Raw genomic sequence first — 16,944 nt, forward strand, 5'->3', positions numbered from 1 at the left:
CAAAGGAAGATCCCCAGAGCTTTACTACAGCCCCGACATTATGGTGGCTCTCCTGTGAAAAGACAGCTTTCCTCAGTCATGTTTTCAGTGCCTTCCAACCTAGGGGGCTCATCTTCGACGATTCGAGTTGACAGTGCCTTGGCACTGCTCATGAGTTTTTCCGTATCTGACAGTGACTTGGTGTCATCCCTAAGGTCTTCAGTGACTAATTCCTCCAGAATGAATGGCTTATTCCTTCTCTGAAGTGGTAGTGGTCACAGTCTGGAAGCTTTGCTGGAACTTCCTCACTTTGGGTGACCCTGCTGGTAATCGAGATCCCAGTGACACAGCAGCCAGCATCACAGACACATGAAAGGCAACACAGTAGGACAAACTGACTGATAAGTGCTGGTGGGTGCTCTACACTATACAGAAGATAACTCTTTTTATCATTGAATTAAAATACCCTCCCCCTCCAAAATTTATCTGGATCTCTCTTTTGTGTGTTAGCTCCTCTCTTTATACTGTCAAGAGAGTGGTCCCTATTTGTGATTTCTCTATTGCATTTAAAGTGACAAGTTCCTTTTGCATCCAGATGTTTAATAAATATGCATATTCATTTCCCTCAAAATTTTAATGTGTTGAAAGTTTAAAGTGAACATCTACCTCTTCTCAGAATGAGAGTTGTCTACATTTTACAACCAGGATACATAATTTTAATTCAGGTAATAAGGTGGTTTTGCTGAGCTGAGGTTGGGCTCAGCTAGCCAGAGGAAGCAGGTGGAGTGGGGACAGTGTGGGAGGCAAAGAAAACATAAAAAAGGAGGAAGAACGTTAAGGGGCCAAGGACCTTGAAAAGCTGGTGGGCTGGCCTTCCCGATGCTGCCAGGCTGAAGACATAAAATGAGCCAATCAAGCAGGGCTATAGCGTTGCTAGCTACTGTTGAGTTATGCCACACACAGTGGGACAATATGTGGCCTGGTCCTGCACCGTCCCCTTGATGGGGCGTGGATCACACCATGGGGATCCAGCAGGCTTCCGCTGGCTGCTTTGGGCAGGAGATCAGTCCAGGCCTTTCTTTCTAGTCCATCTTAGCGGAAGAGCTCCTTTGCAATCTCCGTAGCCTCGTAGGAATAGCCAAGCCAGCCCTGGCAGCAGGAGGGTGGTTGTCCATGGGGACCATTGGCCAGGAATCCTATCCGGGCCTCCCAGATGAAGGGGGAGAATTTTCCCCCCGAACCACCTGGGCCTCATGTGATCACAACGGCATTGCTGTGGTTGTGCTGGCCTGTAGAATCCATTCTGACTCAGCGCCACCTGTGAAAGGGTAGGACAGAGAAGAACTGCTCCAGGTGTTTCCTAGGTGGCAATTTGACGGGAAATGGCTTGCCCGGCCTTTCCTCCTGTAGAGTCACGGTGGGTCTAAACTGTCAGCCTCTCAGGTAGCAGCTGAATACTTCACCCGTGACATCACCTGGGCTCCTTTAGGGCTGCGATAAAATGAAAACCCAAATCCATTGCCATCAAGTTGGCTCCACCTCACAGCAGCTCTATAGGACGCGTTAGAAAGGGACCATCGGGCGTCCAAGGCTGCCACGGGCATGCCGACTGCCATCTCTTATGCCGAGCAGATGGGGGTGGGGGTGGTTGGACTGTCAACCTTTTGGTCAACACTCGAGCACTTTCACCACTGTGCCCTCAGGGCACCTGGGGCTTCGATTGTAGCTGTACCATTCCCTGCTGCTTTGGACAAGCTACTGCCCCATCCCCACCGAGTGCTTTGCGGTTTTTCCCGCATCAAAGCTCCTGCTGGTCCATCCTCTTCTCTTTAACCCACCTGACCTGTAGTCTACTGGTGGTGACCTGAGAAGCTCACTGGGGACCTTGCTCTGTCAGGCTGGGAGGACACTGCAGGCATCAGCAGAGGACATCCCCCAGAAGTCCAGAGCGGCAGCTAGACCTGGCAGTAGCCCTTGTCCTCTCTCAGAGAGCAGCGATCATTTTCCCTGAGGTCAAGCTGTGCCCGAACACCGGGCCGCAGCTGTGCTGCTGGTCAGACTGCAGTGCTCTAGAGACAGAATGTCCCATCATGCGTCCTCGGGAAATCATTTCAGGCTTCATGTGTGTATTTTTGGAATGACTTGTATTTCTTTTACTTATTTTTAAAAAGGCCTTTAATGAATCTTCTTGGTGCCTAACTGGCCTACTCAGCTGTTTTCAGGATGGCTCCCTAGGAAGGGCAGGGTACTGGAAGAGTCTTCTGGGAAGCCTGGTCAGTGTTCCACGACGCTTCTAGAAAGCCAAATACTGGGAATCGGGCCCCAGAGTGCCGCACCTACCTGCTTTCTGTCGCGCATTGATCAAGCTTCCCCAAACTCTGTGCCTCCGAGCCCTTTATTCCCGGCAAAGATTAAGCACCTAGACCAGTTGCCATAGAGCCGACCCCAACAAATGGAGACCCCATGGGTGTCAACTTTGGTCTGTGCACTGTAGGGGCTATTGTGGTTGATTTCCTGGAAGTTGGTCACCGGAGTCTGTGAGGTGCCTCTGCGGACACTGGGAACCTCCAGCCTTTTGAGTTAGCAGCCAAGCACGTCAACCCCGGTGCCACTCAGGGACTCTGCCTTATCAAGTGCTCAAGCAACACTCTCAGTTTCACTGTTTGTTCCTTCACCTAATGCCATGTTTTCTGGAAATCTCCAAGGAGGCCTCCTGGGGAGAGGCTGATGAGGGACAATTGTCTAGGACCAGCATGTGAGGTTCAGGGGGCTGCTCACCACTGCAGACCATTCAAATGGGTACTGATGCTTGATGACCACTCACATGCAGACTAGAAATGCATCAGAGGCTTTCCAATGGCTGTGATCTTTGGGAAGGGCATTTCCAGGCCTTTCTTCCACCATACTTTTGCATGGGTTTGGACCACCAACCATATGGTTAATAGCCCACACTTGAAACTTTGCACCAGCAATGGACTCTTAGAAAGGCCCTAGTGCTACAGTTGCTGCTTCTGTTGTTTCAGGATCATTCTGGAAATGGCAGTTGCATGGCATGATTTTCCTTAATGCACATAGGCTGTGTCTTTGGACTTCGTGAAAGTAGGCAGCACTTCATGGTCTCAAGGGAAAAAAGCTGTTGGCACCTGAGGAAGATTTAGGGTTAGCAGATGACATCTCTCGCAGGGAGTTTTAGATATAAATTTAGATTCTGGTATTTGCACAAGCCACATATAAATCTGTAACCTTATTATTAAAATTGGTATTATTACTGCTGTCTGGATGGTGGATGAGTACTTGACATACTAATAAAGACTTTCGCTTACTTTTAAAAAGCAGCTAACTCAACTATCTTGGATTAATCAAGAACATTAGCTGATCATTGCTACCATGAAAAGAAACACTGTGCATGGCCTCCAGGAGCCTACAATTCCTGTAGGGAAGGTAAAAACAAACAAACAAATCACACGCTTCACATGCAACTGACGGGCTAAATAGCAAGCAGTCACTGTACTTGCTAGGAAATGTTAGACAAAGATAGGACCCGTCTGGGGCAGAGGGCTCACTCCAGCCTTAAGGAGAGTCACAATTGAGTAGGGCTTTGAGAAAGGAATAGAATTTGCTACTCAAAAGCAGGGAGGGGAACCTGGTGGGCAGAAAGTCCATTTGCACATACACACAAAGGTAGAAATAGGTATCTGTTTGGGTGGGCACAGAGTCCCCGAGTCCCTCACACCTGTAACTGAAAGGCTGGAGGCTCTAATCCACCCAAAGATGCTTTACAGTAAAAGCTTGGTGATCTACTTCCAAAAAGTCAGCCATTGAAAACTCTACAGAGCACAGGTGACACATACGCTATCACCAGGAGTCAGAATTAACTGGAATCCAACAGGCTTGGTGTTCTGGCTTTTGTGGGTTTGGGAGGAGGCCAACTTTGTTCATTCTTAGAACTTTCCATGGGAATTACAGGGACCAAGTTTAATTCGGTTACTTTTAGCTAGAAGGACCTGAAGAGCCAAAGCGAGGAGTTAAATCTTTATTTGGGAGCAAGAATATAACAGTCATTCCTTTGAAGAGTGAAAGAAGGAGAGGTGGTGTGTAAGATAGTTCATTTGGGTGCTTCCTGCAGGAGAGCTACTCTTGAAGATCACGCAGCTTGGCTCTGAGGTGGCGAGGGCCTGACTTAGAATAATCAGAGAACCAAGCATGAAAAATGACTAAGATAGGATTTTTTTAAAATCATTTTATTGGGGGCTCATACAACTCTTATCACAATCCATGCATACATCAATTGTGTCCAGCACATTTGTGCATTCTTTGCCCTCATCATTCTCAAAACATTTGCTCTCCATTTAAGCCTTTGGTATCAGCTCCTTATTTTTCTCTCCCCCCCATTCCCCCTCCCTCAAGAACCCTTGATAATTTATAAATTATTATTATTTTGTCATGTCTTACAATGTCCAATGTCTCCCTTCACCCACTTTTCTGTTGTCCTAAGACGGGATTTTAAAGGCCTATGAGTAGAATCTGGTGACTTCCTGAAGATTTACAAAAGCTAAGGTGTCTTTGGTCAAATGAAATCCCCTGCCAGTGTTCTCCTTCATTACCTTTGAGGATTCAGTTCTACCCACCTTTCAACGTCTCCCTCAGTGTTGACTTCCTTGATAAGCCGCGAGCTTGAAGTGAAGGGCACACTTCTGAGTGGCATATCCAAAAGCAATTAAATTAAAAGGATAATTATGTATCTTATGATTGCATAATATATTACAATTGCTGCCACCTGTCTGTCAGTTTGTCATATTGTGATTGCTTGTGTGTTGCTGCGAGCCTGGAACCTATGTCACTATTTAAGTTACAGCTGCAATATTGAAAGATATGGGCAAAATACCGGACGATGCAGGAAGCACCAAAAGAAAATAGAAAAGTTACACAGTCACAGCATCAAAAAGAACTACTTGACATTCAGCCATTTCAAAAGGTAGCATATGATCAAGAAACAATGTACTGAAAGAAGAAATCTAAGCTGCATTGAAAGCATTCACTAAAAACAAGACTCCAGGAATTGATGGAATACCAATTGAAATGTTTCAATAAGCTGATGAAGCACTGGAAGCACTCACTCATCTATGCCAGGAAATTTGGGAGACAGCTACTCGGTCAACTGACTGGAAGAGATCCATATGTGTACCTATTTCAACTGTGGCAGTTACATAATATGTCAACTTGAGATGGGGTAGAGTCTAGACTGTCCATCAGGTCATAGCCAATAATGCCTCTGTGTGGACATGGCCTTTTCCTGAGGACCCTGGGAACTCTGGTCTTCCTTCTTGGAGGCAAGACACACAGACTCTCTCTGCTTCATATTCCCATTGACAAGCCACTTGGAGATACACTGATGGGGCCAGAGTCTTGAAGATGCTTCCATCACCACTGGATCCACAAGACTTTCCACCCTCTCACCTGTGATTTTTGTGCAGTCAGCATCATTGCATGGCTGGGTGAATTTAAGAGGAATTTATGAACTAGTATCGGGCACATGGGCTAATATCAGACTTATGGACTCGATCTGGGCTGGGATGTTTCTTAATATACAATTGCTCTTTGATATAAAGTTCTCTCTTACACACTTATGAGTGTCAATGAAAAATATCATTGAGATTTCATGCAAGTAAAATTTGCTAAAGATCATGCAACAATAGTTGTGGCAGTACATTGAAAAGGAGCTGCCAAAGGGTCAGGCTGGTTTCAGAAGAGGACATGGAACAAAGGATCTTGTTGCTGATGATGTTAGATGGGTCTTGGCTCAAATCAGAGAATACAAGAACAAGGTTTATTTGTGTTTCAGTGACTATGCCAAGGTATTTGACTGTGGGCCATAACAAACTATAGATAACCTTGAGAAGAAAAGGACTTCCAGAATGCTTCACTGTGCTTATGCAGAAACTGTATGTGGATTGCGAGAACAAAGGAATACTGCATGTTTTGAAATGAGAGATGGTGGGTGTCAGGGTTGCAGCCTCTCACCATACTAATAAAATCTATATGCTGAGCAAATAAGCAGAGAATCTGGCTTATATGAATATGCAATATGCTTACTTGGTGAAATGGAGGAGGACTTGAATCACTTGCTGAGGAAGATCAAGGATTACGGCCTTCAGTATGGATTACAACTCAATGTGAAGATTTCCCTAAGCTACAACTGGACCAATAGATAACCTCATTGCAGAGATAATAAATAGAGAAAGTGGAAGTTGTCGAGGATTTTGTCTTGCTGGAATCAAAAATCAATGCTCATGGAAGCAGCAGTCAAGCGATTAAACAATCATTGCATTAGGTAAATCTGATGCAGAAGACCTCTTAAAAGAGTTGTTTTTAAAAGCAGATGTTACTTTGGGATCTAAGACACACCTGACCCAAGCCTTTTCAGTGCATTTGCATGATGGTGCTGGTGAAGAAACTTGAAAGTACCATGAGCTTGCTCATCAGAGAAATGGGTTTGGACTTTCCAGGAGGAAAAATGACTAGAACTTTCAAATATGTAAGTTGTTATCAGCAGAGATGATACTTGAGTCCATCACAATATATGAGGTCTTAAATGACGACTTATTGCTAAAGGAACTTAAGAACAAGAAGAACTTATGAACTAGCCAGTCACTGGATGAATGAGCATTGAAAGATAACTGAAGTCGCAATATTTAGGGAAAAAAGGGAGGGGCAAGATTGTGTTGAATGAGGTGGCAAATTTGTGACATGGTGATTTCATTCCACAAGCTATTTTTGTAGTGTTTTTAGATGGACACTCACTGCCCTCAGGTCAGTCAGATACTAGTGACCCCATCGGACAGATGCTGGTCTTGCTGTGAGCAGCCCAGTGAATAACCACTATGCCACCAGCAACATTTTCATTTTGAGAAACTCATTTTAATTTTTGTGTAACTCTTCTTGAGCATTGTTATTGTTGCTCTGATGTGCTTTTTTTCCCTTTTTTTCTTTTCTTTTTTCTTCCTTTTTTTTCCTTTCCCCCTTGTCTCCCAAATATAAAATCAGACAGACACATTGTCAGTCTTATATTATTCTGGGAATTTCTGTAGCACTGGAATGGAACCCATCAGCAGTAAATCTGGTAACAGGTTACGAACAGCGCATCTGATGTGCTTTTTTTAACGTTATGTTTAGTTGTAATTAGCTACCATCCAGCTGGGTCTTGACTTGTGGCAACCTCATGCACAATGTAGCACAATGCTACCCAGCCCAGTGCCCTCCCCATGATCTTTTGAAGAATGGACTTTTGTGATCTATTATGTCTGCCCTGATATAGAGGAGTAGGCCGCATATGAGGTGATTTGGCTGAGAATCAAGCCAAGGTATATACACCTGCATGGATGGCAAGAATTCTTCCATTAAACCACCAATGCTGCATATGAAACTTAATAAAGGAGGAGGAGCCTAGAGCTGCTCCCCAGCTCCTTGCTTGAGCAGCCAGTTCAGTTCATTAACTGAAAAAGTAAGTCGGTATATAGATGGATTAAATATGGTAAGTAGGTTTCCATTTAGAGTATGAGTATGTTGTTGTACCTTTGGATTGACCAGGCAAAGTAGGCAGATTTAGTAGTGGGGTCAGAACTCAGGAGAGTGTCTGAGTTGTAGATAGAATCTTGGTTATTCTTGGTATGTGGCTGTGTGACCCTGGAGAAAATCACTTACAGCCTTTGGTTCCTCACTTACATTAGTGGTGACGGTATCTCCGTGGCAGAAATACTGTAGGAATTAAAAATAATGTATAGGTTCTTATTATAATGTTGAAGCCAGTTAAGACTATTGTCTTGCTTGGATCTGCAATCAATGCCCATGGAAGCAGCAGACAAGAGATCAAACAGCATACTGCGTTAAGTAAATCTGCTGCAGAAGACCTCGCTAAAGTGGTGCAAGGCCAGGATTGTACTTTGATGACGAAGGTGTGTCTGAGTCAAGCCATAGTAGTTTCAGTCACCTCCTCTGCTTGTGAAAGTTGGACAGTGAATAAGGAAGTGCCAAGAAGAATCACTGCATTTGAATTGTGGTGCTAGTAAAGAACCTTGAAAGTACCGTGGACCGCCAAAAGAGCAAATCAACCAGTCTTGGAAGAAGTACAGCCAGGACGCTCCGTAGAGACAGGGACGGTGAGACTTCATCTCATGTACTTTAAACGTGTTATCAGGAGAGGCCAGTCCCTGGGAAAGGACACCATACTTGGTAAAGTGGCAGTGAAAACGAGGAAGACCTTTGACAAGATAGATTGGATTGGCACAGTGGCTGCAATAGTGGGCTCAAACTTAAGAACAATTATGCGGATGGCCCAGGACCAGGCGATCTTTTGTTCTTCTGTATATAGGGTTGAGATGAGTTGGAACCAACTTGGCAGTGCCTAAGAACAACAATTACAATGCTTGGTACATAAGGTTGCTATGAGTGAGAGCTCACTCACCAGCGCCTGATAAACCATAGCGCTTGGCTTACAATTGAAGCTTAATAAGTGGCAGAAGTGGTTCTTGTTGCAGCTAGATAATAGAGGATAGATATATAGATGATAAATAGATATAGATAGATGATCGATATAGATGATAGATAGATAGATAGATAGATAGATAGATAGATAGATAGATAGATAGATAGACTGTCCGCAAGTCGATCCCAGCTTTGCACTTACCTGCAGCACAACAGGACCGGCGTTATCCTCATGCTTGCTGGGTGTCCAAGTCTACGTTGGGTTACTATGTAAATCCATCTCACGGAGGATTTCCCTTGCTCTTGCTGTCCCTCCACTTTACTAAACATGATGCCCTGTTATAGAAACCCCTCTTCTAAGTGAGCTGCCCTCAAAGAGTAAGTCTCTTGTGAATCATTGTCATTCATAATATTTTCATCGGACAATTTGGAACGAAATTCGCAAGCTTTTCATCTACTCTCTCTCACCTTGGAAGCTCCACTGAAAACTGTTCACCATGGTTGACCCTGCTGGTATTTGAATTCCCAGTGACACAACTTCTAACATCGCAGCAGCACAAAAGGAGAGTCACCACAGGATGACAAACTGACAGACGGCTGGTGGTTTGACATTAGTTGTATTGATATTTGTAGTTGAATCCAGGGATGTTGATATGATTCTGTACATAATCAAGGGCAGACAAATCTTTGAATTCAGAAGAGGAACTAGGTGAGCATCAAGTCCTATGCACAGACCTTTAAGGATAAGGCTGTGAAACTGCCAATTATCATCATGAAAAGCGATTTTTCCTGCCAAACCCAGCCAGGGTGGCTCTTGCCCACTGGAGCCCATGGTTATGTGAAGCAGGAGCTGTACTGGGAGTGAAAGTGACGGTGCCCGGCCTCAGCTGGAATAATAAATACATCCACCTCACTCTAAGCTGCTGGGACCCATTCCGACTCTCCAGGTGTGTCATCAGCGGTCTATGAACCGTCATTTACAACAGAGAGGGAGAAGAAAGAGAAAGAGGGGTGATTTCTATTTTAAGGATAAAAGTAGGAAACAGGAGCTAGGAAGTAAGAAACTGGCCTCTTTTTAAAAGTAGTGTTAGTGTTGCATGCGTCCATCTCCTCTTGCTTTCAGCACCTCAGACTTCTAGCTCACCTTTCAGGAACTATGTAAGGGACCTTCTGTGTACACCTTGCCAAGCAAACAAAGCATACAGAAGGGGTGCTGAGAGCACCCTCAAATGACAGAACTAAGATGGGGAGACAGACACTACTGTGAAATCAGTAGTCAATGTCCTCAGCTGTCTTCTTCCATCTCAGGCTGTTCCCTTGATTTTTAATGTCTGAGAGAGACGCACCCCTTAAGCAGGTCATTTTCATCAACACTCTAGTGGCTATGGTTTTTGCCTTTAAGAACGAATACTCCAATCTTGATCTTTCCCTTGAAAGCCTGTGGAAAGGGTTTGTTTTTGTTTGGTTGGTTGGTTCTGTTTCATTTTTACTGAGAGAACATTGAGTTTATGTTCATGGTGCTGGGAAAATATGCGAAATAGTTCTGATGGGTGCACAACCAAAAAATGCGATCGGTGTCCCTGAATTTGCATGTTGGAATGGTGTCTAATTTGGTGTGTGTGCTTTCACCCCAATAAAATATATAAGAAAAAGGGAGTGAGAGGAGAGAAACCCCATGGGCCTCAGTTCAACAATGACACCCATGGGCCTGGCAACTGGTTGTATATACACAATACCAACGCTTCTGAAGGATATGGAATCTTTGCACAGATTTATTTGCTATAAAGTAGATCTGTTTCTCAAAACTGGGTTTCAGATAGCATTTCACATCTTTGAACATGTTTGGTAGTTCCTATCTTGAGCCCTTGCTAGTTATTTTTATATTGTGAAGATTTAAATGACCTTTGGGAGAGAATTTTTTAAAAATTACCATATATACTCGAGCATAAGCCAACCCAAATATTAGCTGAGGCACCTAATTTTACCACAAAAACTGCATTAAAATGTGCTGAAAACCCCGGCTTATACACGAGTATATACAGTAGTCTCTTTTCTCCCTGCTCTTAAGTCAGGTTCTTCCCTTGGGTACAAGATACTAACATCTGTTTAAAACAATAATTTTTCTTTTTCCCTTGCCAGAATATTTTCTTGTTCTTGTTAGGTTCTTGGGGTTGATTTAAATTTTGTAATGGTAAAGGAAAGCTCACCATGGTGGGTCTGCATGCACACTCCCGTTTCTGTGGAGACATAAACAATACTCACCCCCTGGGTGGATTAGTACTCTACTAACCACATGGAGCTACTCATAAACACCGAGGTCTACAGGGCCGCCCTGATCAAAGCCGAACTGACCTCTACCCCTACCTTCCTCACACCTAGAAATATCTGCTACAGAGGATAACAGTAAACCTGCAGGCTGGGGAGAGGGGTCGGCCTGCCACATCCATACAGAAGTAAACTAAGAAGGAAAAAAGAGAGCGAGGGACTAGATCCCATACTGGCTCACCAAGCCCTGAGGATAACGTCCCTGCACTGGACACAGAAAAGAAGAATATGATGTCCCCTCACTGGAGCATCAGAGGACAGTACTGGAGACATGCGGTAGAGAGTGTGTCTGGTCTGAGCACTCCCACAGTGGAGCAAACTAAGAAAGCAACATAACAGATCAGCAACGGGAGCAAAGCAAAACTTCAAAACCCCTGAAGAGCCCCCAAAATGGACTTCAGGCTAGGAGGGGCACTTTCTGGAACCCTCCAGGACCAGTAGGGAGATAGTCATAAAGGTCAGCAGACCTAGAATTATGTATGCTTTTTCGTGGTTTTTGCTAGGTTTTTTCTTCTTTTGTTCTTGTCTCTTTTTATCCAATCTTTTTTTGTTTTCTTTTGTCTCTGTTATTGTTTTGCCTACCAATATAAGATAGGCATAGGAAATAAGCTTGAGGAGAAAGCAATGGGACTGATGGTTCCAGAAGGACCTTTGGGGAGCAAGAGGCAGGGGAAAGGAACAGTGAGCAAACAATGCCATAGACAGGGGAACAACTAGGGAATTAAAAGCAACAACGAGGAGGACATAGAGATCCGGTAGTGTTAGAGCAACAGCAATCTAGCTGAGAGGAGTTACTAACAGGCAGAAGACGGGCAAGTGGGATGGTGGGGCAGGAAGAAGGTCAAAGGAAACAGAGGAAAAATCTAGGAAGCAAAGCTATGGATAGAAGTATCAACATAGGTGTGTACATATGTAAATATATTAATTCATTAAAATAGAGGTATTGGCCTGTGTACATATATTTATATGACAACACATTGAGAAAGTAGACAGACGTTGGGCCTCTGTTCAAGCCCTCACTTAATACAAGAACACTTTATTCAAACAGCATAGCATTCTGTGATGCCCACCCTCCCAACATGATCGCTGAAGACATAATGGGTGCATGAGCAAATGTGGTGAAGAAAGCTGATGGTGCCCGGCTATCAAAAGATATAGCATGTGGGGTCTTAAAAGCTTGAATTGAAACAAGCAGCTATCTAGCAGAGAAGCAACAGTCCCACATGGAAGAAGCACACCAGCCTGTGCAATCTTGAGGTGTCAATGGAATCAGGTAACAGGCACCAGAAGACCCAAAGCAAACAAATAAAATATATTGTTGAGACTGAGAGGGGCTGAGGCAGAGACCCAAAACCCATCTGTAGACAATGGGACACCCCCTCAAAGAAGAGTCACAAGGAAGACATGAGTCAACCAGAGTGCAGTATAGCACTGATGAAACGCACATCATTCCTCTGGTTCTTTGAGGCTTCCTCACCCCCCTACTGTCATGATCCCAGTCCTGCCTTTCAGTTCAGGTTAGTCCAGAGCTTGTATACTGGTACAGATAAGAGCTCACAACACATGGAATCCAGGACAGATAACCCCTTCAGGAACAGAATTGGGAGTATCCATACAAGGAGGGTACGGAGAAGGTGTGGGGAGGAGGGAAGGAAAGGGGAAGGGATTCCAATGACCGACGCATAATTCCCCCCACCTAGGGGAATAAATGACAGAAACGTGGGTGAAGGGAGCCAGAGGTTGGTGTAAAACATGAAGATAATAATTTATAAGTTATCAAAGAGTCACGGGGGGTGGGAAGAGGGATAACAGAGGAGCTAATACCAAGGACTCAAAAAGAAAGTAAATGTTGAGGAAATGATGGCAATATATGTACAAATATGCTTGAAACAATGGATGTATGGAATGTTAAAAGAGCTGTAAGAGTCCCCAATAAAATTCTTTTTTAAAAAAATAGAAAAGTAAAGCTCATCAATAGAATAACTTGAAAATGGAAACCAAAAATTACGGCTATCTAAGCAGAAGCTTGCCAGGGGTCAAATGGTATGAACAAAGCCTTGGTAAATCCCTTTATTGGGGCAATGTTGGAACGCATGTATGAGAGGGCTTCAAGATGTTCCGAATTAAAATATAATGGAATTTTGAAACCTCTTGCTGCATTGATGGGTCCGACAAGTTAAGTTATAAGCGCATTTAGAAATTCCAATGGTAGAGCAAGACAGCAGAAATACTTTGCTAAGGACAGGGATCCAATCTGCTTCTCACTACCCCTCCAATCTCACCTCCACCCCAGCCCTAGAGGGAAGGGGGAGTGTTCTAAGGCTACTTCAGGCAGGGACTGAAGCCACCGAAAGGATGCCTACTGAGGTTGTTGACCTACTTGGTCCAGGGCCCAGTGCCTAGTGTCTCGCCCAGAGTTGGTTGGGGTGCTAGCTGCACCCCAGGTGGTAGGAAAATGAACAGGAAAGTAGCAGGGAGCAGAGTAGAGATGTGTGGGCCTAGAATATAGGCCATTATGTGTGGGAGTGCATATGTTGACAGGCAAACAAGGATAGAAAGGGCGGAGCCTTTGGAGGCAGGTGGGCACAAATCCAGTTGGACGGCTGTTGCAGGCTGAGCAGGGAGGCAGACACAGGTCTTGGAGATGGGGTCTCAGCCACCCAGGTTCAGAAGCAGCTGAGTCTGTTTTTATCTTGTTTCAGGTGATGTGGGGCCCAGTCACTATGTGACCATCTTGCATGACTTTCTCTTGGATACAGCACCATATCTGTACAACTTCTAAATCACATAACATCCCATTTCAAGGGGGTGGATTGAGAATGTCAAGGGACACATACTTGTATTTTTAAAGCATATTAATGTTGCCCTTGTAGCTTTCGGATAAACACCATTGTATTTTGACTTTGTTATCAACTCATTTGCACATCATCTTTTTCAGTGTTATTGGACCAGCTGTCACCTTCAGAGTGAACTCCAATACCCACAATGTGACAAGTGCAGATGTTGCTAAGGCAGCAGGTAAGTTTTTTGTGTGGACGGACACACACACACACACACACACACATCAGTCAGACAAGAGAAAGGTAAGCATACCAAACAACCTCTGAGAAAGCAAGTGCCCAGTTTCCCTGGGTGATTGATAGTTAATGAAGGCAACCGTCTGGCTCAGCAGCAGCGAGGGGAAATTGAAGTGTACCATCCCACAGTCAATTAACACTGCCTGGGACTTCATTGTTTGGAGAGGAACTGGATTAAAGTGAAATGTGGACATGGCTTCACACCGAAGACAGGGGACCATGGTGCTATATTTGAGAGAGAAAAGAGGCTAGCTTTTGAAAATGCAAGGATTTAGTGTCTATAGTAACCCCAGCATGAAAAGTGCAAACACAATTTTGCTTTCAGGTTTTTCATTTGGTCCTGGGCAAGAAGCACACACTGGTTTTGCTTTTATCCATCATGGACCAGATGTGAAGGCTTAACTGAACTTTTAGATCCTCAGTTGCTGATGATTCCTAATCAGACATTTTGACATTTATTTACTGACAGAGCTTGAGTCATCTTTGCGATGTAATTGGTGTTTGTCATTAAACGACAAGAAAATTTGTAAAACAGACAGCCAACGCTCTGTAAAAGAAAGTAGCATGTAACGCTTTTGTGTTTTCTTCTATCTGAGATTTGTTTCTGTTTAGCGTGTTGAAAACTCTTTGCAAAATGCATTATATGATCATTCTGCTTAGCAAAGTGCAGAGAAACCATAGGAGACAGAAACTCGGTTTGGTGATTTCTCAGTATTTGGGGATTACACTGTGGTTAGACCTCTTTAATATTGTATACTCACTTATGACTTGGAATGAACATATACTAATCTCATCACAGCAGAAAATGGCTACTTTTGTAAATACTTTATATGGACTTAAAAATAATTAAATGTAGTTCTTTTTCTTTCCAAAGTAAAATGTAGCAGATATCTTGGGGGGTTTATATTTGATTTTCATTAATTGAGGTTTCACTGTATTCGCATGATATTACTCAAAGTTTCTGTAATCAAAGCATGAAGCAGGTGTTACACTCTCTAAATAATGAAATAAACCTGGTCTTAGCTATTTGGATTGTTGTTGGTCGGTACCTGTGGGATGCGTTTGTGCCTTTAACAACTCTTTGTGGCTTACAGTAGAGATTTGGGGAGCTAGAATATTTTTGGTGTTAAAAAAGTTCTTTGAAAAGCTATACTAAATTCCAGAAATTCGACAGATGAAATCTTTGTGGGGAGCGTTCATTGTCAAACATATGGCAACGAGATGCAGCTCACTGAAGTCGTGAAAGAGCCTTACTTCAGTTGAGCAATTTGTTGTGTTCCAACAAGGAAAGGAGACCAGCAGATATTATTCTGTGTCCACTGCTGCCTGGAAAAGAGTGACATGCCTGTACGGCTGGTGCAGCCCCACCTTGTGTGTTAAGGGATCTCCCCTCTCCTCACTCACATCTACTGACTGATCATGACTCCTCAGTGTCAGTGATTACCTGAGTATATTTCAAACAAAATCTGTTTACAATTCTTATTTCTGAGAGATTGGGCTGAATGTGCATGAACCAAGCTCAACAGAAAATAACTTTATTTTTCACAAATCCTTTCTATGAACTGTTTTTAAACTGAAATTTAGATCGTCATCCCAAGAGTCAAATGTAGTGAACTATGCTGTATTTATAAAAGTTCTATCATTGGAAATTCTTCCTAGAAATGGGAAATATTACTTTTGATAGTAGATTTGCTGGAATTTGAAAACAGAGTGGAATATGTTGTTTTATCTTTTTTAAAAGTAGGTACAATATACCTACTGACAATAGCTTTTCTTTTTTTTATGCTTTATAGGGAAAATGAGGTTGATTATTTGAAATTTAATTCCTTGGCTGTTTGAAATATTTTCATGTCACACAATACAGTGTTTTTCCAAGGAGGAGATTACCTATGAAATGCATAATGTGTGAGCCTCATATCAACAATTTTCGAAATACTCGAGTGTGTTGAGTTGTCCCAGTGGATTTATGTTAAACTTCATGTTATTCAAATCAAAATGTTTCTTGCTTGTTTTACGTATGCAAAATTGATAATACTCTAAGCTAGTTCATTTTCTGCTTTGAGTAATTTCAAAGGGTTATGAATTTGCCTAGTGCTATGCAAGAAAAGAAGTATGAAAAGTAAGCTTGCGCCCGTAGGATTTTACACGCCGGCAGTGTAAAACCAAAGTGCAGCAAGCCAAGTAAACTTGTTTCACAAAACAGAGGTGAAAACTTTTCACTGGGTTGATATGCCCTCATGAGAAGGAGACATGCTCAGTGTGTGATTGTGCTTCTTGTTTTAAAAGACAATGTGGAATCTTAATGTTATATATCTTAGTTTCTTAGTTAGATGAAGACCGAAATCCCACAAATGAGTATCTGACAAACAGAAACTAAAATTTCTCATAATGTATGATGCTAGGCGGTCAATTCCGGGCCTCAACTCTCTGGGACGGTTCTCTGTCAGTCCTGTCAATCCTACTCTCAATTTATGCTGGTGTTCTTTCGACTCCATGTTTCTTGAAGATCTTCATATTAGATGACGTTGTTATTTTCCTGTGTTTGCTTCTCTGTGCCTAAACTGCTCTTACTATACAGCAAAAGTTTGTGACTTATTCCATACTACCACTTAATGGTATGTGTCTTAGTATATGGCCTTATTAACCTAATCAAATAAAACCTGTACTCAAATTGGGTTGCAGTCACAGATATAGAGATTATGATTTATAGCACCTATTTGGGGGGCAAAAAAATTCAATCCATAACACTTTAATTGCACCTTCCTAGTGCCATTGGGACAGAAGCATTTTAGATGAGCAATACTGTCTTGCCTGTGCTTATACTCAGTGCACCAAACTTAGTAGACCCTTTGAGGTGATTTCTGATATTATCTACTGCTTGCATATTTGAGCTCCTGCAAACCCAACTGCCTGATTGCAAATAGTTGCCCAAAGGAGCTTAATACCATGATATAGGTATCTTTCGTTATTATTAAGGAAGGGAGACATAACTGGTGATGAATTTAAGGTATACTTATTTTATATGAAATCATATAAAATTTAATAAATAGGTATATTGTTAATACCACATTAGTCCCCATCA

The 16,944-nt window shown here is 42.9% G+C and overlaps 1 protein-coding gene and 1 non-coding gene across 2 annotated transcripts in view; one reads left to right on the forward strand and one right to left on the reverse strand.

Moving 5' to 3' along the window:
• Positions 1-16,944, forward strand: part of PTPRN2 (protein tyrosine phosphatase receptor type N2) — a 1,071,863-nt gene that overhangs the window by 301,001 nt on the left and 753,918 nt on the right. Inside the window, exon 11 of the mRNA XM_075550901.1 lies at positions 13,724-13,803. Coding sequence (XP_075407016.1) covers positions 13,724-13,803 — 80 coding nt within the window. The remainder of the gene's footprint in view (positions 1-13,723; positions 13,804-16,944) is intronic.
• On the reverse strand, positions 6,999-7,122 carry LOC142449690 (small nucleolar RNA SNORA54). Its single transcript, XR_012784810.1, has one exon. It is a non-coding gene; the product is annotated as a small nucleolar RNA SNORA54 (small nucleolar RNA).

The sequence above is a fragment of the Tenrec ecaudatus genome, chromosome 5 (assembly GCF_050624435.1).
Source record: "Tenrec ecaudatus isolate mTenEca1 chromosome 5, mTenEca1.hap1, whole genome shotgun sequence".
NCBI lineage: Eukaryota > Metazoa > Chordata > Mammalia > Afrosoricida > Tenrecidae > Tenrec > Tenrec ecaudatus.